Source organism: Ochotona curzoniae, unplaced genomic scaffold (genome assembly GCF_017591425.1).
Source record: "Ochotona curzoniae isolate NIBS_2020 unplaced genomic scaffold, NIBS_Ocur_1.0 scaffold_1037, whole genome shotgun sequence".
In the NCBI taxonomy this organism is placed as follows: Eukaryota; Metazoa; Chordata; class Mammalia; order Lagomorpha; family Ochotonidae; genus Ochotona; species Ochotona curzoniae.
The window spans coordinates 27,362,969-27,390,418 of record NW_024467083.1 but is presented as its reverse complement, the minus strand read 5'-3'; the positions used below and the strand labels follow the sequence as shown (position 1 = coordinate 27,390,418).

Sequence of the window (27,450 nt, the reverse complement as noted above, 5' to 3'; positions counted from 1 at the left end):
ACTTCAGATCCACTCAGCTCTGGTGGAGTGAACCTGTGGAACGGAAGATCTTTCTCTCTGCAACTCTTTCTCTCTGTATATCTGCCTTTCCAATAAAAATAAATAAATAAACAAACCTTTAAAAAAGAAGAGAGGGGGACTCTCCCCATAGCAAGCATTGATGGCATTAACAGAAGAGGGGTGAGTGTCACAAGGGAGACCAAAGGAGAACGGACGGCTCAGTTGAAAGGCTGGGTGCTTCCAGAGCAAGGTAGCCAGGTGGTCTGAGTTAGGCGGGCAAAAAAACTGTGCAGGAAACATGGGAGATGTGGAGAACAGAAATCTAGAGAAAAGGAACTGTGTGAAACAGCACGTGGCAGAGACAGAACTGAGAACGGCTGCTAACAGTGAGCAACCCCGCTTCTCGGCTGCAAGACCAGAGAAGACAGGGCTTCGCGCAACACAGGAAACACCACGGGCTTTACCCAGCGGATGACAGGCAGGGCGAAAAACGAAGGCCTGCCATTGAAAAGTCAAGAACTGGGCATGAGCGCAAAAGAGGAAGGAAACCTGTGGTGAGAAACCAAAACTGAGGGTCACGCTAAACGAAATCGTATCAAAAGTCATGAACATTGCCACACTGAACTTAACTGTGACCTCTGCCACCCTTCCCCTAAAATACAAAACACAAGAATATTTTACAAGAACTCTGACAGAAAGAAAGCATTAACCAAACATCTTTGGGTAAGAAATTTGGGTAAGGCAATAATTTCACTGAGACTGTGTCCCCTAAACTAGACTTTCCTAATCAAAGAAAAATCCACAAAGGGATTTCAACACTATTTACTCTTCACCACGTAGGGTTACTCTCTCCCGGGGCAAGGGGAAATGACAATGGAATCAAATCCTTGCCGAGTACCTGGTCCTGACTAACACCACAGTGAAGTCACTGAGAATAGGATAAACTCCTTTTCAGTGCTGTTATATAATTATCTTGGCAGCAATCTTTTTTTTTTTTCTTTTAGTTGTAAATATGGTTTCTGAAAATTACGCCAACCAATGGCAAAAGCCAGGGAAGCTACAACAGAATGGCGTCACAGCAGGTTAAGCTGATGCTGGGATGGCTGATCTCTCAGCAGAGTGCTGGGTCAAGTCCTAGCCACTCACCTCCGATTCCACTTCATCCCGACACACCTGAGAAGGTGTTTACATCAAGTGTTTATGTCCCTACCATCCACATGGGAGACCAAGATGGGTTGCTGGGATCCTGGTTTTTCAGCCTGGCCCAGACCTGGCTTTTGTGTATCTTTGGGGAGTGAGACAGCAGATGAAGAATATTAATCTCTTTCTCCCTCTCTCCCCAACTCTGCCTTCCAAATAAATAAATCTTAAAAAAGACATTGGGAACAAAGTCTAGGGAAAGTCCAATTCTAGGGAAAACCACTGGGACAACAAAAAAAGTACAGTTCGGGAATTAAATAAATGCTCTTCCAGAAAATCATGCTATGGAAGCTTTAAATTATTTTGTCTTTTTCTATTCATAACCTCCAGCTCTACAGTATTCCGATTTAGACACTACAGATAAAATGAAGCAATTCCAAGGCGAGAAAGAACAGTGCTGGCTGCACTCCAACATCCTGACTTTCTGGCACGAGGAAATCTGTCCTGAGCACGACAGTTCCTTCTTACACTACTCACTTCTCCAGCTTCCACACGAACTCAATCAATTCCTATCAAAAAAGTTCAGTTCTAAATCCCTTAATTAGTTCTTAATTTTTTTTCACTTTTGGCAGATACAGAGAAATTATTCCCAAATGTCTGCATAAATTACCCAATTTTCAAAAATAATGGAAAACCCTGCCTAAAACAACAGGAGAAATTTCCCAGAGGCTGTAAAATTAACCAAAACGATTCTTCTTAGGTCAGAGACAGGGAAATCTATTTTTGTCCTTTGAATCAGCAGGAATACAAGAAAGAAAAAAGAACGCAGGAAATGTATCATTCAAACAATGTCTTAGTAACTGTCCAGGGCCTGGTACAGTGGTACAGCATGCTAATCCTCTTCCTGCGGCACAGGCGTCCCATTTGGGCTCTGGCTCCAGTCCGAACTGCTCCATTTCCAATCCAGCTCCCTGCCAATGGCGTAGAAAAGCAGCGAAGGATGGTCCAAGTCCTTGGGCCCCTGCACCCACATGGGAGACCTGGAAGAAGCTCCTGGCTTTGTATTGGCCCAGCTCTGGCCACTGTGGCCATATGGGGAATGAATCAGCAGGTAATCTCTTTGTCTTCCCTCTTTCTTGCTGTAACTCCAACTTTTTCTTTTATTTGTTTTTATTGGAAAGACAGATCAGATTTATGGAGAGAAGGAAAAACCGAGACAAAGATCCTTCAACCACTGATTCACTCCCCAAATGGTCACAACGCTGGGGCTGAGCTGATCTGAAGCCAGAAGCTTCTTCCAGATCTCCCAAAAGTGGAGGTTCCCAAGGCTTTCCCAGGCCACAAGCAGGGAGCTGGATGGGAAGTGGAGCTGCCAGGTCATGAACTGGTACCCACATGGGATCCTGGCACTTACAAAATGAGGATTTAGCCGTTGAGCTGCCATGCCATGCCAGGAACTCCAACTTTCAAGTAAACTAAATAAATCTTAAAACAAAACAATAAAAAAAACTGCCCTACTTTTTGCCTAGTTATGGGGCATGACAATAAGATAGGACAAGTGCAACCTATTTTGGTGTCAATGTTTCCTCTCACGTATGCACTAAGCATCTATTTTGTGCTGCTTTTCCCAGATAATGAGCTCAGGCATCTCAGGGGAAGCTCTTCTCCCCTATATGCCACAGCTCTCAGCTTGGCACTGGGCAAGTGCTGACCAATAATACCTGTGAAAGTATTTGTCTTGGTGGAAACAGGATGAAACAAAGTTTCACCACCATACCCAAGACTCTAACCTGAAAGGCACTCACTGAAATAACAGTCTGCCTCTCCTTTCCAACCTACACCTCTCTGGTGGACTGGCCACTCACTGTCCATACCTGTCCACTGTGGCGGGCAGCGGCAGTTGTAAGTGTTGACTCCATCCACACAAACCCCTCCATTTTGACACTTGTGGTTAGGGCAGTCATCTATGTTCCGTTCACAGGTGTTCCCTTCAAAACCTGGCAAGAGAAGACAAGGGAAAGTGAATTCTCATACAGAAGAACTGGGCTGCTCTTAACACATGGTCACTCAGACCAGCATCATGATTTCAGTTCAACAGCCAGTATGTGCTCAATCTGGAGTTACCACGGGGTGGTGGTGGAGGAATCCCATTCCTCTGTCTTTCCTGTCCTTAAGTACAGCTAGACAGTAAAAGTGACTCTAAAACAAAGACATGCCTTCATAGTTACCTTGCAAGGACTCAAAGGGTTTTCATGAAATGAAATCCCAGGGTAGATAAATGCCTACTCGGGACACACAGTTTCACTGCTTCTAAAAAAACAAGGTATTAGATTTTCCCCCAGCTCTACACGGGATGCATGGAAAGAACAGATAAAAGAATTTTGAATTAAATGTGAGTTCTTTTCAATTTTCTCCCCTTGAGATGATTGCTTAAGGAAGTCTCCAAAACCAAGCAGGGGAGGACATAAGAAAAACACTGAACTCAAAGTATGAAGACATGGGTCAAGTCCCAATCTCACCACCTACAAACAAATGCCCAGGGAGTTACAAACTCTGAATCAGCTCTCTCATCTGAACAACAAGGCTGGTTCCACCTGTCCAGCCTGCCTTTCTAGATTGTTGTAAGAGTCACATTGTGAATAAAGTGTTACATAAACGGTAAAGTTTCTGAAAAGGAGAGACATTATTACTAATTAAAATGACCAGCCCTTCAGATTCTTCATGTTCCTCTCCACATCTACAGCATGCTTCCCCTTCCTCTTGATTTTTCCCTATTATGATAAATGAAACCAGCAAACTGCACCCTAACTGCTTGCAAAAGGGGCCTCAGTAATTTATACATGAACTAGGTTTCTTCCCTTTTCTTGCTACCTAATCCTAAACTAACGAAACAGAAGATTTCTAGCTTTATCTTTGAAATGTAGAAAGTATTTGGACTCCTCAAAATATCCCTTAGCATTTGGTATTCAGTCCATTCAAGATGAGTCACTAAACAAGCATGAGACATTGTGCAAATACAGACTCAGATTTTTTTTTAAATGCTTATGTTTAATTATATGACAGTCTTACAAATAGATGATCAGGTCAGATAACACTTAATCGGTTAGTCCGACCTTTCCTAATACGATAAAGAAAGTGAGGTGTAATCTACATTTCTAACTGTGTAGCAGACCCTGCAGGAACACTGAGGTCTGTGCTGCTAGGCTAGCACTCTTAAGAGTTTAGGTCCATTTTCTAGATGCTCGGGGCAGGGGGCTGTTGGACCACCACTGCTCAAACTCGTGGCCTAGTACTGTTCCAGGACTGGTGATGACCATCTTCCCTCTAATCTGATCTGTCTGATGACTAGGACCAAAGATGACTGAGCGGAGTACTGGGGAACTGGTGCCAAAGCCTTGTCGCTAAGCTGTAAGGAGAGTCCTAGACTTCAGATCAGTCAATGTTACAACTAACTGAATCCATCAACCACAGACAAATTAAGAAAGCAGAACCATTTCAGCAAAACCGCAACAAATAAGAAATACAATATTTTCACAAATGAGTATTTTTGAGGCTATTCTTTCGTTTCAAACAGTAAAAGAGTAAGCAGGTATGTGCTTTAATTCATTATTAAAACTATGGCATTAGAACTCGAACTACCTAGATCCAGATCTCAGAATGCAAAGCAATAATTTAGTAGATGTAGGCATGATTGACTTTTTCTCCTGTTTGAGGGAACCCACCTCGAAGGGTTCTAGTAATAATTAAATGAGTTCGATATAAAAAGTCCTTAGTCAATAAATACCACTGAGACAACTAAATATCCACATATAAAAGCAAGAAGTCGGATCCTCAGACGCAAAAACTAACTCAAAACTGATCAGAGATATAAATGTAAAAGCTTAAATTTTAAAAATATTAAGGGGAAAGGTAGATCTTTGTAATTTGTGCTAAGCAAAACTTTCTTGAACATGGCCATAAATAAGCAAGAAACAACAAAACAGATAAACCAGAGTTCATCAAATTAAAAGCATTTGGATTTCAACCGATACGGTCACAAAAGTGCGGACAGCACAGAGAAGGGAAGAAAGCCCAGGCAGGTCATGCATGTGGTAACAGCTCACGCTCAGAGAGAGACAGCCTGACAGAGAATGTGCAAAGAATCCAAACAGACAGCCTCCAACGACAGCACGCAAGTGGTCAATAAGTGCATGAAGTGACGTTCAACATCATGGGCCATCAAGTAATACAAAGAAAAGCATAATCAGATGCCATTGTCTGTCCTTTAGGATGGATGATAAACAAAGTGAGGTGTAACCTACATATCTAACCACATGGCAGACCCTGAATGAAAAGTGAGGTCTGTCTTCCAAGCTTAGCTCTCATAATGGACACTGAGCCTTTCTTTAGAAGAGTCAGGGCACATTTGGAAAGATTTATTTATTTATTTATTTATTTATTGGAAAGTCAGATATACAGAGAGGAGGAGAGACAGAGAGGAAGATCTTCTGTCTGATGATTCACTCCCCAAGTGAGCGCAACGGCTGATGCTATGCCGATCTGAAGTCAGGATCCAGGAACTTGTTCCAGGTCTCCCACGTGGGTGCAGGGTCCCAAGGCCTTGTGCTGTCCCCGACTGCTTTCCCAGGCCACAAGCAGGGAGCTGGATGGGAAATGGGGCTGCTGGGATTAGAACCGGCGCCCATATGGGATCCTGGTGTGTTCAAGGCTAGGACTTTAGCTGCTAGGCCACACCTCTGGGCCCCAGGGCACATTTTTAGATGGGAGTGGGGGAATGGAATATGCAAATAGAAGACACAGAGAATGTGGTCCTACAGTTCCTGAAAAAGCTAAAAGGGATGACCATTTATCCAAAAACTATTCCTACATACACAAGAAGACTTCAAAAGGTTATTGTTTTTGAATTCAATTTGTCCATAAACATTCTGAAACCCTTTCATATGCCCAAGATGAATGAAAACATGTATCTACAAAGACCGCATATAAGAATGCTCATTGTAGCATTATTGATTATAGCCAAAAGCTGAAAGCAACCCAAGTGTTAATCGACTGATGAATGGATAAACAAGTATGGTAAATGCATGCAATGGAATATTACTCAGCCATGAAAACCAGCATGGTGACACATGCTGTTAACATACATGAACCCTGAAAACATACCAAAGGAAAGAAGCCAAAGATAATGATATACTACTTGTTTATATGTACATAAGTAGAATAGTAAAATAAGAACATAAAGTAACTTGGCAGCTGTCGAAGGCTTGGAGAACTTAAAAGGAAAGGAGAATAATTACGACACAGTTAGGCACATGGTTTCTTTTGTAGTATGAAATACTGTTAAAGAGCGGTAATAGTTACCCATGAGTATACTAAAAAAATCACCGGATTGTAGTACTCTGAGCAAATTACACGGCATGCAAACTATACTGCAGTAAAGCTGTTACATTAGGAAAGAAGGCACTTAAAAACAGGAACTTACACATACCAACTATGATATATTATCAATGAAATTATGGAATCATTTAGAAATGATCCACTCTTTATCTTTCATGCATAGGTGAGAAAGTTAAGGGCTCCAGGGCTAACCTGTCAAAGACTCTATAGCTAGTAGTTAGTTAGCAGTCAATACTGAGCAAGATGCTTTATCTAGTTTTAGTTAACATGTTTTCTGCAACCCCAGAGTGACCTTTCTGCAATCTGAAACACTGACTGTAAGCCAAAAGTCCCATGTCTGGGGTCTAGTGCGATAGCCTAGTGGCTAAAGTCCTTGCCTTGAATGCACCAAGATCCCATACTAATCCTGGAGGCCCCACTTCCTATCCAGCTCCCTGCCTGTGGCCTGGGAGAGAGCTGAGGATGGCCCAAAGTGTTGGGACCCTGCATCTGTGTGGGAGACCCAGAAGAGATTCCAAGTTCTTGGCTTTGGATCAGCTCAGGTATAGCTGTTGTGGCCGCTTGGGGAGTGATCCATCAGATGGAAGATCTTCCTCTTTTTCCTCCTCTCTGTATATCTGACTTTGCAATAAAAATAAATAAATCTTTAAAAAAAAATCCAAAAAACAAAAAAAGTCCCAGGTTTGATAAAACTCAAGCCAAACCAGTTTTCCTCCAATATTAAGACAGGATATATGCTTTAAAAATACAGATACAGAACTCTTTGTGGAAAAGTCTAGCAATGGAGGACTCGAGGAGGGGATAATGTGTGTAGGGTTATACAACCAGTTACAGCACAGTCACTGCTTTAAAACACTTTTGAAGTTTCAGGGTAAAGTCTCCAGCCGTGTGGGCGGGAGGCGAGTCACAGGGTCACAGAGAGGCCCCCATGGCTGTACTGAGGACCAGTCTGCTGCTTAAAGCCAATTCCCCTCCTTAAAAGGTTAAAAGGAGAGAAATTAGGAAGAACATTCAGAAACTGTGCTGTTATAAAACCGTGGGCCACTTAATGATTAATGTGACAACCAGCATAGGGATCAGAAAACAGTGCTTTGAACTTGCTGTCCCACACAGAGAGAGAACAGTGTCTCTCCAGAGAGCATACCTTTCATTTTCAAGGCCCTGGGAGGTGAGAGCTACAAAGACCGGGTGGAGTGGAACAAAAAGACAGGAACAAAGGGCAGGCAGACAGGACACAGCCTATGATGCTCTCAGGCCAGGCTGCAGGCACTCAGCAAAAGCTTTCCATAAGCAGAAATGAATCAGTGAGGGGTAAAGAGACAGACAGACAGACAGACACGGATCTGGAACTGGATGAAAGAAACCAGGATATCTCACCACCCCCGCCTTGCCAGGAGTCTACCCAGAAATGCAAATCTGCCTGATTGTGATTAGTATAAAAACCCAGGGAACTCTACATGCCCAAGAGTGAGAATGAAAGCGGGACTTCTAGCAGGTATTTTTAAATATGATTTTTATTGGAAAGACAGATCGGATTTACAGAGGAGAGTCAGAGAAAAGATCCACCAACCGCTGGTTCATTCCTCAAACAGCCGCAATGGAGCTGAGCTGATCTGAAGTCAGGAGCCAGGAGTCCTGGTCTCCCAGGCAGGTGCAGGGTCCCAAGGCTTTGGCCCATTCTCTTCTCCTTTTCCAGGTCACAAGCAAGGAGCTGGATGGGAAGTAGAACAGCCAGGACATGAACTGGCACCCATATGGGATCCTAAGACATCAAGCCAGGCCCTTTCTAACACTGCTGAAGCTAAGTTCAACACACTAGATACAGAAGCCACAAAATGTGCTTAAGCTGTATTCTAACATAGAACCTACTGCACCGAATCAGCCTGGGAAGGGCCAAGATGGTTTAGAGAGGACAGACCTTCACTTTTCTGAGAGAACAGATCAAGCAGCCTTTTATGGAGCTTAAAAAAAATTATAGGACCCAGTGCGATAGCCTAGTGGCTAAAGTCCTCGCTTTGAACACGCCAGGATTCCATATAGGTGCCGGTTCTAATCCTGGCAGCCTTGCTTCCCTTCCAGCTCCCTGCTTGTGGCCTGGGAGCAGTCGAGGATAGCTCAAAGCTTTGGGACCTGCACCCACATGGGAGACCCAGAAGAGTTTCACGGCTCCTGGCTTCAGATCAGCTCAGCTCTGGCCATTGTGGTCACTTGGGGAGTGAACCAGTGGATTGAAGATCTTCCTCTTTGTCTCTCATCCTCTCCATATATCTGACTTTCCAATAAAAATAAATAAATCTTGAAAAAAAAAGTACAGGGCCAACTTTCAAAAAAATTATAAAGGGTAAGATGCTGGAGGAGAAGGAAAGGGGAAAAGCATCCTAAGGACTATGCAATCCAACTGGGGGTTAAGGGGCAGCTAGTGGATTCAAAATCGCTCTATATTCTGATGACATGTGTTGCTCTATTACAACAGCCACTAGCACAAAACCAGGTTACCTCATTCTCTCTTCAATGCTTGGCACTAACCCAAAAATACCAGGAGTCACTGATTCAATAATTTATTTTCATGCTCTACTTTGTTCCTATGTAAAAGCTGCTGTGGTCCAATGCCCTGTCTCAGGGTTTCTGTGAACGTTACATAATGGGGACCTCATGAAGTATCCCCACGATCCAAGGGGAAGATGAAACAAGTCTCCTCTTCCAGATGTCCCTTTTCCCTCTCTCTGTGTGGGGAGGCCCTTCTGCAGTTTAATCCCCTCCTCCTGAGTCCTACAGCATTACCAAAGCCAACTTAGGGGGACAGGTAGCCTTTGCAGGAAAAGAATTACAACTTAACCATTTAAATGCAATCACTAACTTATTGGGGTGTTCACCAACTCTCAGAGGTAAAAAAACAAAACAAACAACCCACACCCGAATCCTTCTTATCCAGCATCAGAATATAAAAGGACAAAGAAGCCAAACTACGTTCGAGTCCCAAGGCACCAGGGAGCCCAGGAGAAGACAGTAGTCTGATACTGAACTCATACACAGTGAGTTCCTAATGAATGCTTTTGGGTGTTTAGGATACATCAGTAAACAAAAACAAAGTCCCTACTTTTCATTCTGGACAAGGAAAAAGGCAACAGAATTTAGAAACACAATAAACAATAGCCATAGTGAAGTAAATTATAGAGTACCAATTATATAGTAAGGAGATAAGTGTCACAGTGAAAAAAAAAAAAAGGAGACCACAGTGAGTATTTAAGGGGAGGGAGCGATGCTTGCAATTTTAAACAGTGAGGTCAAGGCAGGGTTCAGTTGCAAACGCAAAGGCCTGAAAGGTGGCTGGGGCGGCAGGATGCCTGAACAAGCTACCTTCCCTCTGGCTGCCTTCGTTTCCCATTTTCAGACAGGAAATAATCCTTTAAATAAGGGTGCTTATTCACACTGAGATGGTCGCTATTGCTCTAAGTAACACCTTGGTCTCTAAATAGTACGGAGAGTAACAGAGGGGCAAGGAGAATGGCACAGCATGTGGAAATAAAATGAATACATTCCAGGCTCCACCTGCAGTGTCAGAATCATGAGCCTACACAGCACCTGAGAAACTCAATACGTAGTTATGCACAGTGTCGCTGCATCCTCTATTGCATTGAGGGCTTGAAAAATTTCCCTTTGTGTGTGTGTGTGTGTGTGTGTGTGTGTGTGTGTGTGTCCAAGCTGAAGTCATCCAGTTTTAGATCAGGAGGACCCTGAAAAAAAAAAACAAAACTCATCTGCTAAACCTCTTTCCAGTATCTACACATACTATATACATAAACTGATGTGTAACAAATAGTATTTGATCATAATTTACAGCACTTCATTTTTGTTTGTTTTTAAACATTTTTACTGATTTATCTTACTAGCAAGGCAAGCAGTTAGAAACACAGAAATAGAGATCTCTCATCTTTGTGTCCGTCCCCAAATGCTCACAACAGTCAGAGCCGGGCCGGGCTGCAGCCAGGGGCAAGGAAGTCAACCTGGGACCCCACATCAATGGCCGGGGCCCAAATACTGGCTCGCCCACCCACTGCCAGCACAGGCTGCACGTCAGCCACACACCGCAACAGACAGCAGAGCTGAGACCCGAATCCAAGCCCTCTGACAGAGACACAAGGAACCCACTTAGTGACTCGGCAGCAGCACCAAACAGTTGCCCTTATGGTTTCTTAATTTTTATTTAATATGTAATACTTTGACAACTATCACGACCTATGTGCAATATTTCAATATGTATATATAGCATATACATTAGTCATGTCCCTGTCACAGCATGAACCATATTTTTAACCCGATCAATTCACAGTGCTTAGTTTCATTCATCCTCAGAGGATTTGCGGAAAGCAAATGGGATGCAATCATATGCACAAAGCACAGATTTGCAAATAACCGCACTGCGTTCCAGAACCCAGCCTCATCTAGTCATGTATCTGGGTAAATCACTTAATAACTTCAACCTTCAGTTAAGTCACCTGAGAAAACATGGGAACTTATCTATCCCACGTTTCCGTGTAATCAAGCTAACAAGTGTGAGAACCTCTGATACTAAACTCACTGAAAGCATTCAATAAATGTACGCTTTCTCTTGACCAACTCTTCTCCCTCCCTGCGCCAAGGCCCGCAGTCCTCAAAGCGTACGCATGCATGTGCACATACACACATGCGCCATCAACAAGCACTTTAGTGTCGTGCTTCCGCTAGAAGCACAGCACTCAGACACAAGCCAAGGTCTCCCAGCAGCCCTGCAGCCACTCAGCTGTAGAACCCTGGCTATTTCCTTTCTCAAGGAAGAGATACTATTCTAGTTTGACAGTTCCTTTCCTGGACACACTCTCAGAATTCCCTAAGGTTCTATTGTAGCTCACGGGTAACAATACGGAGACCCTGGGAGTGAACAATCACTCTCTCAAAGCTAAAAGCTTCCTTTATTGACTTCTCCAACTTCCCGTCAATAGCTCACTGCCAAATCAACCTCCTGTTCAACTGCTGAATTTTCTGAATACTGCACAACACATTCAGCCTTCCTCAACTGATCACATTAACCTTGGAATTACTACATGATTAGAGTACTGCAATATTTGTAACATTAAAACACTTGCCAAACTGTTTACATCTTTGTCTTCAACTCCTAAAATGCAAACAAATAAAGGGATGGAGAAAGATATCTTAGTTCTTCTTTTTACAAGATAATGTGAGTGATAGTAATATTATGTGAATAAACATTTACTATCTGGAATGATAGCATTATCTGTCCTTTACTGAAAGAGAAACTAAAGGTTGCAATGCTAGTAGATAGCTTGCTCCTGTGAGCGGGTTAGATGATAACAAGTGTCACACTGCCATGCTTTAGAACCAATAGTCAATAAAAATTTCACTGAATGAAATGCATAAATTATCATTTGGTTTTATACTAGGGATTATCTGATGACCTTTAATCCTCAACAGGTGAAAAACACACAATCTCATTACTTGTGAACCACATACACAGCACCGGGATCTAAGATTCCCACCCTGCAAGAGCGGCTAGAACAACTTCTTTTTGAGGCAATTCTGCTTACTTAGCACATTATTCTCCCCTACAGTTTTTTCTTCTTTTGTTTTTGTGCTGAAGATATTTGTATAAAAACAGGATCTTTGTTGCTTAGTAATTCATCTGCTCCAGCTGCTTGTGTTCTGTTCCCAATCAAAATTCTTGGTTTTCAGCCTCCTCATCATTTTTATAAGGAGTTAAGTAAATTGGCCAGGCTTGTTCTTTCCCGTTCTCTATGAAACACCAGGCTCTAAGCTCCTGGACACTGTTCCTCATTTATTTCTGTCTTGGGGTTGTGTGTGGGGTCCAGGGAACTTGAAGCGGCTAAGAGTATGATAAGGTGCTGGATTTGTATGTGATGGTTCAGACACTAGCTACCAACCCAGGACTTGTCCAGTTTTAAAGTTCTCCAGCTTCAGGTTAGGGCAAGGTTAACACTAAAGCTGGACAAGGTACATGGGAAAGGATTCTGAAGGTATATAGCCCAAAGAACTCACAAAGAACAGGTGTGTGCCTTTGCATGGGCAGGAAAATAACAAACTGTCCCACAAAGTCTATAGGAAAGTCGATTCCCTACTCCAAGTTTGAATTCAACTTAAAGCGCTTGATTAATCACACGTGCATATTTTCCAGCGGCTACTTTTGAGTTCTCCATTTTAGACATGTGTATCCCTTTCCCAGAGCTCTCTCTCATATTTCTCACTGTTTCTCCAAAAGGGACAATAAACAATTTCCTAGCTACTCATCATCATAAACCCTGACACGTTAAATTACCCCTGCTCCGTTTATGGACAACAGTGGGCCCATAAAACTCCTCCCTCACCAGCAACTCACCTCACATGACATTCTCACTTCCCTTTTTCCCTGCTTTCTGATACTTCCTACAGAAACCACTGAGTCAAACTTACCACCTTTCTCCTGTGCTAAGTGTTTGTCCCCCAGACCCAGGGCACGATGACGATGGAGAGCCTTACCTGGAAGGCAGTTGCACTCAAAAGTGAAGTCTCCAGTCTGCCGGCAGGTGCCTCCATTGACACAGGGGGATGGGGCACAAGGCACATAGGGGCTTTCACAGTGCTGGCCTGTGAAGCCCTGTGGACATTGGCACTGGTAGGAACCAGGCAGGTTGAGGCAGGTCCCACCATGCTGGCAGCGTCCTGGAACATCACACTCATTGACATCAGTCTCACACCTCTGCCCTGTGAAGCCCGCAAGGCATTTGCAGGATATCTGGTTGGCCACAATGGTGCAGGTACTTCCATTTGCACAAGGATGAGACAGGCAGGCATCAGTCCACTGGCACAGCTTCCCTAAAGAAAGGAAAACAGAACTCAGTGTTGCCTCAGACACAGGAGCCAGATTCATCCTTAATTCCTTCTCACCCACCCAGGGTCGGGGGGTAATGCAGGTGACATGAGGGAGCTCATACAGGCAGAACCTCTAAACTCTGAATTCTGCATCAGGTCAGATCTGAGCCCCTCCAAGATCATCTGACTGAAGGCATGCTCCAGAAACTCTCCAAGGCATGTAAGCAAAACAAAGCACTCAGTGGACAGAGCATGTTAGGAAACTGCCACTTTGTCCCTGAAGCACAGGCCTTCATGACCCAACAGTCTGGACTCCTCTATTCCCTCCGATCTCTGGTTTTACACAAGCTGCCCCTCTGATTGGAATGGCAGCTTCCTTTTCATTTACCCAGTGTATTCTTGGTACTCTTAACAACTATGCTCAAAAGTTACCACCTCTATAAAGTCATCAGAGGTTTTCCCTTCATGCATACATACGCATGAAGTTGTTCTGCCTTCCATATACAGAATGCTCTCAAATCTCGTGAATGAACAAAATGTACTGACACTTTCCATAAGACGGATAACAGATTTCCTCCGTGATAAGTATTATTATTTTTCCTTATGAATTCGAGAGAAACAGAGAAACTTAACTCCCATCCACCATATTAGTACTGGAACTGGTATTGGTATTAGTACTAGTACTAGTATTAGTACTAAATTCCCCAAATGCCCATAATAACTGGCGTGAGCTAAAGCCACAAGCTGGTAATTCAATCCCATTTTCCCACACTTGATGTGCTACAGAAACCCAACTACTTGTCACTGCTACCCCCAAGCCTAGAAGCCAGTGCCAGAACTAGGCACCACACCCAGGTACTTCTGCGAAGGAGGTAGGCATTCTAACTGGTGTCTTATCTGAGAGGCCAAACACCCAGCCCATCTTTTAAACCAAGGAGATGAGAACTCTGGGAATTTACTAATACTCTAAATGATTGTTCAGCAAAAGATCCAAATCACTGACCCTACAGAAAAACAAACGGGAAATACGACACCTTTCCTAAAGAGAAGAGGTAGCAAAGAGAAGCACTCTCCAAGGGTGCCAAATCCAAGGGGAAAGGTGCAAAACAAATTTGCACATGGGCCATCCATCTTCCAGAACTACACAGACGAAGGAAGAACCATTTCTGTTCCTTGTTTCCCTTCACTCTTGATACCGAGAATGCTTCCCTACTGTGGAGATGAAACATAAACGCTTGCCTCTGGCAACGGTGTGTATTGAAAGTGTTTAGCCATAAGCAAAAGAAAATGATCCTTGAACTATGTTTCCCATACATATTATACATAGGCATGAGCTTGTCGCTTTTGTTTTCTCAACTATGAGTGGAGGTAAGTTAACAAACATCTGACTAGGTGAAGTATTGGGCTATGGCAAACACCAAAAGGATACATTTGACCTGATGTGACTCCTAAAGCAATAAACAAAAGTAACAAATGCACAAAAAGAGGAACCTTTCAATGGCAAAAGAAGATGCTTCAATGTGGGTGCCCTTTCAAAGTGGCACTTGAATCATGAACACGGTTCACTGCTGTTTCTTTTAGTCAGAACTAAAATATACTAAATGAATGTCAGCCTCTTGGTGACAGTAAATTACTCAAAGTTGACACTAAAAATGATATTACTCTTGTACCCATGAAATCTCTTCAGTGACTCAGATCATGAATGTTATCCCAGTTGTGATGGGATAAGGGACATTCCTGACTCCTGTGGTTCAGCGGGAATGAAAAATTGAGAAGACAATTATTCTGAATGGTCTAGTCTAGTTTGCTGTGTGTATTTCTCATTTTATTGCTATTATTATTATTGATTTACTGCTTAACGCAGGAGATAACATGGAAACAGTACTTTTTGCTCACCTGCTTTAATAAATACTTGCAGTTTATTTTTAATAAACCTCAAATCTACCAATAAAACCCACATAAGCTATTCAAGTGAGAAACATACAATCATATAAAGTAACATAAAATTAATAGAACTCTGAGATAAACTACTTCAAAGAGTAAGAAAAGGATCATTAACACAAGTCTTAAGCAACATCAATTGTACACCAGGGCATTCCAGCTGAGGAGTGTGCAACTGCATAAAGGTGACACGAGTACAATATTTTCAGTAAATGAGAATTTTGATGTGAGAAGACTTTATACTTCTAGGGAAGGGAGGGCAAAAGAAGATGCAAGTTGTAGACTACAGAGGGCCATGAAAGCCATGTGAAAGAGTCTATGCTTTATTGTGTGGATGATGGATGTGGATGAGTAAATGCAATGGGATAAAAGCAAAGAAAATTAGTTAGGCAAGTACATTAGGAATCCAAGAGATAGATACCAGGGTCCTTAACTGAAGAGTGCCATAGGAAATGAAGGACACTGGACAGGTGAACAGTAATTCACAGGTTGAACTGGGTGACTGAATTAATGTTCAGTAAAGACAAAGGAGCAGAGTTTCCAGTTTAGGTATCTGGAACTCACATGGGCATTACTTATTTAAGTCAACCTGTTGAGTATGAGAAACCTGCAGAATTTTCAAGAACATGCAACAGAGTTACAAATATCAGCCTGAATGTCAGGGTGGGTGGGAGAGTCATAAGCTACTGATGAAGATACCAACTGTAGAAGCCATTAAAAATAGTGAAACTCTAGGGAGAGCTTTGATGTGACTCAAAGAAGGCTGCAAATGGTATTCCAAGAAACACAAAGTTAATGGCTCAGGAAAAAAACAGTGCAGAAACAAAAACAAAAAACAAAAGCAGAGGAATAAAGAAAACAAGAAAAGCTGGAGCATTGGCAGGAGTGGGGAATGTCTAACCTGCAAAATGGCTTGGTCTGGCACTGCCAAGGCAACCATGGGTGAGACTGGAAATTCAAAATAATTATACCTGGTTAATTTTTCAGTTGATAATTCTGATTGGCCAAAAGATGATGTTATTAATCTCCAAATGGCAACAGCATAAAAAGGTTTGCCATTCCTGGAGAAAGCAGATTACACTAAGCAAGGAATCAACAATATCAACTGCTTTCCTTCTGGCAATGATGGATTTCTGTTACTGAAGTAATTTTGATCACAAATCATAACATACACTTGAAGCAAACAGTTCTAAGTATGTGACCCTTTTTCTTTTTCCTTCCCTGCTTTTAAGACTTCCAAAAGGAAGTGAAGTGTACCTGACTGGAATATTATCAGTTAATTTTCATAATGGTAATGTCTACCAGACTAGGGAGACTTCTAAGGGCTAAAAGACATAACGCAAAGACACCTGTTGGAGAATAAGGAAGTAAAAGACTTGAGTCCCATTTGTTACCTGTAAAGCCAACTTGGCAGGTGCACTCAAAGGTATCCCGGCCACGTGTGTGGCAGATGCCTCCATTCTGGCAGGGTCGAGACACGAAGCAGGGGTGAGAGGTTGATAACTGGCAGTCCTCTCCTGTGAACCCTGGAGCACATCGGCATGTGGCTTTTCCCAATGTGGCCTGGGCCACACACGTCCCACCATTCTGACAGCGATTCTTTTCACATGGGTCTCGATGTTGACAATACTCTCCCAAGAAGCCCTCTGGGCACCTGTATGGAAGAGAAGAGGCCATCAGAACAGCTGAACTCTGATAATTCCAAAAACGTATGGTAAGATAAGGTAGCCTGTTCAAGAAAGTTCTAGATGTAAATCAAAAGATGTAAAGATAATCTGTAAAGCCACCTACACTAGGGGGCCAATGTGAATGATATAGTAAGATAAACCTCTGCATGCTGTGCCACCATCCCTTAAGGGCACTGGTTCAAGTCCCAGCTGCTCCACTCCCAATCCAGCACCCTGCTAACGTGCCTAGGAAAGCAGTACAGGATGGTCCAAGTGCTGGATTGGGTCCCTGTACTCATGTGGGAAATCTGAAGAAGCTCCAACCCCCTGGCTTCAGACTGGCCCACGATGGTCACTGTAGCCATTTGGAGAGTGAAGCAGTAGATGGGAGATCTCTCTCCTTCACTTTGTAGCTCTACCTTTCTAAAAAGAAAAAAAATCTTGGAAAAAAAAAAACACCAAAACCTCACTTTAAAAGAAGTGCTTAGTGAACCAAATCACATACAATCACATATTCCCTATATCATTTGGAGTCTTTGGCCAAGATAAAGTACCAGGTGACTGATGACAGGGTACTAGATGGATTTCTAAAAGGGTCTGCCATTGCCAGTCAGCTCGCCCCTATTCAAAGGCAAGGTATTACAGCCTTCTCTGTAGGAGCGTATGGTGAGATGGTATAACAGCACCTTTTTGTGCAGACTTGTCTGCTTAAATTCATTAACCTTCTCATCTTGACTAAGCCATTTGGTAGAATTACAATGCTCACATGATAGAGCATGGCTTTACCCTCTTATAATTTAAATTGCTCTAATTTAAAATGCCTAGCATTTGCTTTTTTGCGATAAAGTGAAAAAGAGTGTGCTTTTCATCCTATTATTTCCAACAAAACATCAACTGGTCTTATACCTGCTTTCACAGCTCCAGTGGTTGAGAATACAAAGAAGTAAAGGGTAAGATTTCAAAGGGGCATTTTAAAATCTGTTCATACATAATTGACTTTTAAAAACTAAATAAAAAAGCAAAAGTTTAATTAAACTAACATAAAATGTCTAACGTATCATATAAACTCCAAAGTGAAGAGGCAATTAAAGAATGAAATCATATCACATTTTCCACTTCAGCACACGATTTCTTGACTCATAAGATGTAGAACTATCCCCAAACTGTAAATAAAATTCATGACAATTTAAAACAGTAGCAAAAAGGTGCAGAAAAAACGCTACTTTATTTATTTATTTTTAAGGATTCATTTATTTTTCTTGAAAGCCACAATTACAGACACAAGCAAATACAGAGACACAGAGATTTTCTATTCACTAGGTCACTCCTTAAATGGTTGCCATGGCCAGCACTGATCCAGTAGAAAACTGGGAGCCAGGAGCTTCTTCCGATCTCCCACGTGGGTACAGCAGCCCAAGGACTTGGGCCCTCCCACACTGCTATCCCAGGCCATTACCAGGGAGCCAGATTGGAAGTGGACCAGCTAGGATACAAACCAACATTCATATGGGCTGTCAGTGCCACAGGTAGAACATAAACATGCTATGCTACTGTACCAACACCGAAACCTCCTTATTTTATAATCAAAGGATTGCTGAAATGGGGCTTTTAAAAAACATGTAAAAGGAATAGAAAAGATTTGATTCTAACTGTAAGTTCTCCTACTGATCCAGATATTTGATTCAATCAATTTCTCTACTTTTTGAAAGGACAGAAAACTGAATCTAGAAAGCTTTCCACCATCACCTCAAAGACAAACCAATTAAATCTATGACACAAACTGCAGAGCTCACCCACCCAAACCCAAAACTAGTACTCATCACATCTTCCTGTGCCCAGACACTGGGGCACTGATTCTCTTATTCATCTAGATTTCAAGTCTTGAGGTCACGTTCAACTCCTTCTTGTTTTGTCAATCAGATGCAAGTCATTTTATTAGCCATTTGTTGGCAAACTGAAATCTTTGGTGTTGTGATTATCGAGAACAGGAGGAAGGCCAGAGAAAAGGGAATAACGACAGAACATGCTCAGAATCGCACAGTAGCTAAAATAACAGAAGAAGAAAACAGAGTCGGCAAGTAGCTATACTGGGTGATATAACTGGCCTACTCCTCCCTTCCCAGAGCTATACAAAACGAGCATGGCAGGCCCATGACTTTCTTCCTGAGTATCTCTGGCCATCCTCAAGAGTAGATAAAGGTAGAGGCCATAGCACTGAAACTAAAGACTGCCTGAAAGCCAACTGTGAGTTCAGGTCTTGTTCTGAGTCCCAAAGCTTTTACACAGCACAAATTGCTGACCCTATTGACTACTATTTTGCACATTTATGGAGCAAATTTTAAATTTCAAAAGACAAAGAGATGGAGAGAGAGCTTTCCCATTTACCTGTCCACTCCCTAAATGTTCACAACAGCTGGAGCTGAGCCAGGCTTAAGCCAAGAAACTGGAACTCTATCAAGGAGTCTCCCATGTGGGTGGCAGGGAATCCAGTGCTTGAGCCCTCGACTGCCACCTCCCACGCTGCACATGAGATGGATGCTGAAATTAAGAGCAAAGCTGGGACCAAACACTCTGACATGGGATGCATGCATCCCAAGCAGCATCTTAACTCAATGTGCCAAATTCCCACCCCACACCATTAAGAATGGAAAACATTTCCCTCTCATCCAAGAAAAATATGACGTCTTTTCCAAATCACAGCTTGATTTTATAATAAAATCGTTTCTTTTTATTTAAATAGAGGGGGAAAAAAGTGCCAACGCAGCATAGCTAAAATTAACTCTGAGAAATATTATTAAAAGCACTTGCAGCTTATTCAAGAAACGTGTTATGGATGATGTTAAAAACTGCAACACAATTCTCATTCACAGCGACAGTCCTCTGGGCATTAGGCCTGGCTGACAACTGAAGATCCTCCCATATGGGAGTCATTCACCTTGTAAATAATGGCAAGCTCTTAAACGTGGGTGGGCTCTGCTCCTGGGTTATTAGACCAACCCCTAACACCATCACGTGGCATTGGCTAAGAGAAGCCAAACTTATTTAAATATTAGCATCATAAACACAAAATGAAAACATAAAGTCCCCAAGAAGACAAATATGACACAACCTGAAAGTTTCTGGAGTTGATAGAAGTGTTTCTGAATTATTGGATTTAATCCATATTGTTGCTCTCTAGCTCTAACGAATAATAAATTTCAGCTAAGACATGTTTTTAAAAGCATTTCTTTATGTTTTTTTTTTAAATGTAGAGTTTGGCAAAGTATGAAGTCACCACTTGAGAGGCCTACATCCCATAATTAGTACCAGTTCCACTAAGCTTATTGATGATGTGCACGGCTCAAGTACTGGGGTCCTTGCCGCCCACACTGGAGAGTTGGACTGACTCCCTGGCTCTGGCCTGGCTCGGCCCCAGCTGTTGTGGGCATCTGGGAAGTGAGCAGGGGCATGGGATATACCCCTCTTTCTGAAAATCATCCCTGTCCTGTGGATGCATGTGTGCACATGTGCAATCAAATAAGTAAAATTTTAAAAGAAAAAAGGCAAATGTTGGTAAAGTACAGCAGGTCCAATCTGGGTCTTTGGCTATTTTGTTTTGTATTTTTAAATAGCTGGAAAATTTAAAAGGATATTTGTGACATTTGAAGATTGTTTAAAATTCAAACTTTAGTGTCCATAAATAACCTTATCAGGTCACACTCACTTACAAACTCTCTAAGGTTGCTTTTGCACTACAATAGGGTTGAGTAGATGCAACGAGACCACAAGGACCACAAAAATGTGTACCCTCTGGCACTTTACAGGAAAAGTTTGTCAATTCCAGGCTAGAGAAACCATGAATCCAATTCTATAAATAACACCCAATATGCTTATTACTAATGATGCCAAGGATAAACATCTATCAGCTTTCACAAAGGTTATAAAACTCATACTATTCATTTACTTATGCAAAAAAAAAAAAACATTTTTAATTGCCTATTACGCACCAGTCATTTTTTTAAGTACTAAGAACATTCCGGTACTTATGGAGTTTAAGTTCCAGCAAGAGAACACCAGTGAGGAGTTTGGGTCTAGCACTGTGGTGTATCAAGTAAAGCCACCAACCTGCAGTGCCAACATCCCATGAGCATGAGTTTGAATCTTGGTTGCTGCACTTCAGATCCAGCTCCCTGCTAATATAACTGGGAAAGCAATAGGGGATGACCCAAGTACTTGGGCCCCTGCACCCACATAAGAAACTTAGAAGAAGCTCCTAGCTTTGGCCTGGCCAGTCTTAGCCACTGTGGCCATTTGAAGAGTAAAGCACTAGATGGAAGACCTCTCTACCTGCCCCCGAGTGTGTGTGTGTGTCCCCTCCCTAATTCTGCCTTTCATATAAATAAAATAAAGGAATAATATGTTAGATGGAGTAAAGTTCTATGAAGAAAAATAAAACAGTAATACAGTTGGGAGTTGGGGCATGAAGAATAAAAAGAAAAGTTTTACAGATTCAAGAAGGGAATTCAGAGAAGACCTTACTGAAAAGGTAAAAGCTAACTCCAGATCTGAGTGAGAAACCAGCCATGCAAGTACCTGAGAGAAAGCAGTCGAGGCAGAGGGAACAGCAAGTGCAGAGGCCCCTGGACAGGCAGAAGTCCCAGCACGACTGAGGAGTGGCAGTGGGACAGAAGACCTATACCAAAGGGAGAAGCAAAGAGGGCAGGACATAGGAGAGCTGTACAATCGAAGGCAGCTTGTGTGGTACCATGAAGTCACTGTGAGGGAGCTACGGTTGGACCGAGAAATAACATGTAAGATATGATATGTGACATACTCATTTTCCTTAAGTCTATATACAGAACCACATCCTCTGTTGGTAAGACATCATTTCTTTTTTTTTTTTTTTAAAGATTTATTTTTTTTTCATTGGAAAGGCGGATATACAGAGAGGAAAGATCTTCCGTCTGATGATTCACTCCCCAGGCGGCCGCAACGGCTGGAGCTGAGCCAATCCGAAGCCAGGAGCCTCTTCCGGGCCTCCCACGCGGGTGCAGGGTCCCAAAGCTTTGGGCCGTCCTCCACTGCTTTCCCGGGCCACAGGCAGGGAGCTGGATGGGAAGCGGGGCTGCTGGGATTAGAACCGGCGCTCATATGGGATCCCGGGCGTGCAAGGCGAGGACTTTAACCACTGCGCCACCACGCCAGGCCCAAGACATCATTTCTTTAAAATATTCCAGAGGGTTAGATATCAGAATAAGTCTTCACCTCAAAACATACACAAATCTCTCTTAACTACATCTTTCACCAAGTCTCATTTCTCTTTCTTTTTTGTTCCTTTACAACCAATCTTACATGACTATAGTCTAACCTCACAAACATTTCTTTCCATTCAAATTCTTAGCCTAGAAATTATGATCCCAGAGAAATGACCTTCTTATTTCACGTTCAGTCATCTTACCTGACATGACTGACTACTCTTCTGCAGCATCCCCACCAATCACAGCCACACTGAGGCTTAGATCTGAGCTGCACTGTTCTCATGTGCGTTTGTTCTCGTTGCTGTTGTCGATTCTGACTTGGTTTTAAACAACTGCCTTCAGATGCGTGTCTCTGAGTAACCTAGTGCACCTGTAGATGTTCAGGTTCTAAAGGCACCCACCTGCACTGGGTATGTCCTGCCATGCTTGAACATTCAGAGAGGCCTTTTTGTTTTACCATGAAACTAATTTTTCTAAGATTTCTACTTAACCATTTAAAGTAACTTTCAGACAACCTCTGTAAGTGACATAATTTTATTACCATGCTCTGACAATTCTTGCTAACTGAATTCCTATGGCATTTATCATTCATGTTCACAACTTCCTTTCTGATACCATCTCTGATCACAGTGAAAGCTTCAGGGCACACATTATGCTGCTGGCTGCTCCCCTGGGTCCATGTATCCAGGGCATGCTAAGGCAATTTTCACCAAGTGAATCAATAAATTCTAAGGTAGTTCCAAAGGATGATCACCAGCTTCTGCTTGAGTATACCTGACTAAACAGAATTTAACAAGAGGCAACCACAACTGCACAGTAGGTAAGCCACACATACAGCACCAGCAACCTGTATAGGTACCAGTTCAAATCCCAACTGCTCCCTGGGCCTTTGTACCCATGCGGGAAACCCAGAAGAGGCTCCTGGCTCCCGGCTTCAGACTGGTCCAGCTCGAGCCATTGCGGTCATTGGGGAGTGAACCAGCAGACAGAAGATCTCTTTCTTTGAAAACAACAACAACAACAACAACAAAACGACAAGAATTTAACAGATGCTTGAATTTACTGTTGTTCCTGATATCAGGACTACAGACTCTTGGGGCTGTGTTGTGGTTCAATAGTCTAATCCTCCACCTTCAAGCACCAGCATCCCATATGGGCACTGGTCCATGTCCCAGCAGCTCTACTTCCAATCTAGCTCCCTGCTTGTAGACTAAAAAGGAGTATAGCATGGCCCAAGCACTTGGGACCCTGCACCCATGTGGAAGACCTAGAAGCCCATGTGGTCCTTGGCTTCAAATTGGCTCAGCTCAAGCCATTGCAGCTGTTCGGGGAGTGAACCAGCAGATGGAAGATAACGTCTCTCTCACTGTCTCTCCTTCTCTCTGTAAATTTACCTTTCAAATAAAAATTACAACATAAATTTTTAAATCAGATGTGTTAATACATCTCCCAGTAATCCCTTAGCTTCTACAAAAACAAAAATAAAAAATAAAACTCAAAAGCTACAGACCATAGAAGCAGTCCTACTGGACACCAATCCCAGCTCCATGCTTCACTTGATGTGTACTTTTGAGCTGTATACAGCATCTGCCTGTTGAAAAATAGATTAAGGGCCCAGTGGAATGACTCAGTGGCTAAATCCTCACCTTGCACACTCTGGGATCCCATGTGGGTGCCAGTTCGTGACCTGGCTGCTCCACTTTCCATCCACGTACCTGCTTATGGCCTGGGAAGGCAGGAGAGGATGGCCAAAAGCCTTGGGACCCTGCACCAGTGTGAGACCTAGAAGTGCCTGGCTCCAGATCAGCTCAGCCCCAGCTTAGTTCTAGCTGCTGCTGCTACTTAAGGAGTGAACCAGCAGATGGAAGCTCTTTTTCTCTCTCTCTCCTTCTCTCTATAAATCTGAACTTTTCAATAAAAAGTAATGCTTTCTAAAAAAAAAAAAAAAAAAAGAAGAAGAAAGAAAAAGAACAAAGTGCCTACCTCACAGTATTTTATTAAAGAGTTGTAAAGCACCTAGAACACTGTCCAGCACATAATAAACACCACCTATTGTTAAGTGGAATAAAATTCGGAACCCACCAACCAGACAGCTTTCACTGTGGATGAATCCCACTATCAGAAAGTTCTCTTAAATCAGAAAGCCCTGTCTTCCCTCCTAAGTATGCACGGTATCCAGAGAACTGAGAATGTGTCTATCAAGAATGTCCATAACAGCATCACTCTTAAGCAACAAATTGTAGAAACAACTCAAATGTCCTTAAGTGAATGAATGGATTAATAAAACGCAGTATACCCACACAACGAAATGTTATTTGGTCATCAAAAGGGATGAAGTTGTGACACATGCTACATCATACTATAAACATGTAAGATAAACTCATATGATTTTTGTTTATATAAAATGTGCTTCAGAAAGTTTGTGGGGGGCCCGGCGCGGTGGCGCAAGTGGTTAAAGGTCCTCGCCTTGCACGCCCGGGATCCCATATGGGCGCCGGTTCTAATCCCGGCAGCCCCGCTTCCCTTCCAGCTCCCTGCCTGTGGCCTGGGAAAGCAGTCGAGGACGGCCCAAAGCTTTGGGAACCTGCGCCCACTTGGGAGACCCGGAAGAGGCTCCTGGCTTCGGATCGGCATAGTATTGGCCCGTTGCGCTCACTTGGGGAGTGAATCATCGGATGGAAGATCTCCCTCTCTGTCTCTCCTCTCTGTATATCCGCCTTTCCAATTAAAAAAATAATAAAAATAAATCTTAAAAAAAAATACAAGGGCAGAAAGTTTGTGGGAAAATAGAATTAAAAGCTAAGCTTGTTTTAGAAAAGGAAACACATGAATTTTTTCACACTATGTATTTCTCATGAAAATCCTGAAGTACTATCATATTATGATCTCGTTTCTATATTCAAAGAACTTGAAGCTTTAAAGGGCAATTACTTTGGAGCTAATAGATGAGTAGATGCAGGATTGAAACCCAGGTCTAATTCCAGGACTGATGTAAGTTCAACCCTGGGTGAATCCTGCCTCCCCTGGCTAGATGATCCCAGCTCAAAAACTCTCCTGGTGCTGGTGTCACAGGTGATGGCTAAAAATGCAGGAGAAGGAAGACCGGGAAAGTGGGGACGGGAGGCCCACAATGGAAAAAGAAAAAATTTAACACTTGTTCTTCCTAGTGCAGCATAGATATGAATCATCTGCGTCTGTCCTGGACATGGTGTTCTCTAAAGCAGTATTCACTTCTTTGGGAGTGACAAAATACTATTGTATTTTTGAAGACACAGCTGAAATCTTTAAAGCCTAACTTCACCACGTCTTCCTTATCCAATGTTTTTTTTTTCAACCCAGTCACTAATAACTGTTGCTTTTCCCTTTGAATTTGTCATGTGGCATCTTCAACCCAAGGTGTGCTTGATTAACGTGTACACTATACTGATGTGAACAAATTTCAGTGCTGCAAAGGACTTCAGAAGCTTCCAGAAACTGCACGGATTAAATGCCAAAGAAAACTTGACCTGCTTCAACTTTGCCATTTGTGGACCTAGTAACTTTCCTCTGCTGTGTCTTCCACAAATGTGCCTTATTTTTACCTACATTTTTCCAAACAGCACAAAACTGAAAGTGTGCTACTAAGCCTTAGTGCAAAAGCAACATCTACTCATGTCTATCCATCTAACTGCCCAGCATTCTCTCCACACCTGTCCATTAGGACCAACTGGAAATGCCTCACATCAGATTAAGTTTGCCATGGAAAGGATAGCTCTTGCCATGCATAATTTTGATCACGTCACTTTTCTGCTGAGGAACTTGCTGCAGTGTTTAGCCTTTCATACTCAAGTTCCCCCAAATCTCTGATCTGCTTAGTGTGCCCCATTCCTGCCATCTAACTGTCCTTATTCCCTAGAAATCATAACTCAAACGCCTCACATTATTTCCACAATTTTGTCTTCTGTCTCTGATTTAGAAAAAAAAAATGAACGGCTATTTATTTATTTGAAAGGCAGAGTTACAGAGAGAGTTCACTCCCCCAAACGGCCACAATGGCCAGGGTTGTACTAGACCGAGACCAAGACATAAAAGCTCCTTCCAGGTTTCCCACATGGGTGTGCAGGGGCTCCAGCACTGGGGTCATCGTTCACTACTTTCTCAGGCATATTATCAGGAGCTGGAGCAGAAGGGAAGTAGTCCATATGAGGTGCTGGTGTCACAGGTGATGGTTAAACCCACTATACCACAATGCTGGCATCAAAAAAAATCTTAATTTCCAGTGAAAAATATCAAGCTTTCCATGTATTACGTCTTCATTTTACATTCCTTGCTTCTATTATTCTTTCAGAGATCTGCTTAAAACCTCCATGAAGCCACCCCCAAATCATCCCATACATCTGGGATTCCTCCAAACAGCAGATACAGGGTCACGCCACACACTGCATTGTTTCTGCCCATCATTTAAGCCCTTGTGATGTCTTTCTTATGGTACCCTCAAACTGCTGCTTGGACAGGGAACATTTCAAGAGAAAGGGTATATCTTGCCTCTGGTGCAGCTCGCTGATACATAAGTAGCAAATACCCGGGTTCCAAAGCAACTTCAGTTTCACTTGACCAATAAAGTCACTCTCTCCAAATCCACTACAAAATTCCCTTTTAATTCTATCTGCCTAGAAGAGCACAGGCCAGATCAACCCTGAGGGACATCCTGAGGTACATCCCCCGGAGCTAAGAAGAATCAGAGACAAGACGAGGGAGAACAATGGCTCAGACAACCAGAAACAAAGAGCTCCATTTCTGTGGGCAGGAGATCTTTAAACTCCACAGGTCCCTGTACAGCAGGAACGTAAGGATGCATACACGCTGTCAGCCTGAGTGGGAGGAGAAACTCGGCCAGAAACAAAGCGAAGTGGCTCCCTTCTTGAGATGGTTTGAGGCTGAAAAAAAAATTTTTGACAAAAAAAAAATCTAACTAGCCTTACAAATGTATAATCTTTTCAAGTAACACAATACAAAGTTAGAAATTAATCCACTTCTTGAAGGATATATGTAAATTTTTTTCCCAATAAAAAACTTAGTCCAATAAATCCAACAGCTGTCTTTCATTCCCAGGACAGCAGGAATGCCCCTCCCCCTCCCGTGGGGGGTACTTATCAATTATATATACGAGTTCCTTCCATTACATCCCTCCTCACTAGCTTTGAAACTCTGGGAGAACATAGTTTCCACAT

The 27,450-nt window shown here is 42.6% G+C and overlaps 1 protein-coding gene across 2 annotated transcripts in view; it reads right to left on the bottom strand.

Annotated features, from left to right (window-relative positions):
• NOTCH2 (notch receptor 2) overlaps window positions 1-27,450 on the bottom strand; it is a 162,544-nt gene that overhangs the window by 68,205 nt on the left and 66,889 nt on the right. Inside the window, exons 3-5 of one of the 2 annotated variants that reach the window (XM_040998963.1) lie at window positions 16,731-16,990; window positions 13,063-13,398; window positions 3,015-3,137 (exon numbers count right to left, since the gene is read on the bottom strand). In XM_040998963.1, the coding sequence (XP_040854897.1) occupies window positions 3,015-3,137; window positions 13,063-13,398; window positions 16,731-16,990 (719 nt within the window). The remainder of the gene's footprint in view (window positions 1-3,014; window positions 3,138-13,062; window positions 13,399-16,730; window positions 16,991-27,450) is intronic. The other variant, XM_040998964.1, reaches the window with a different exon arrangement.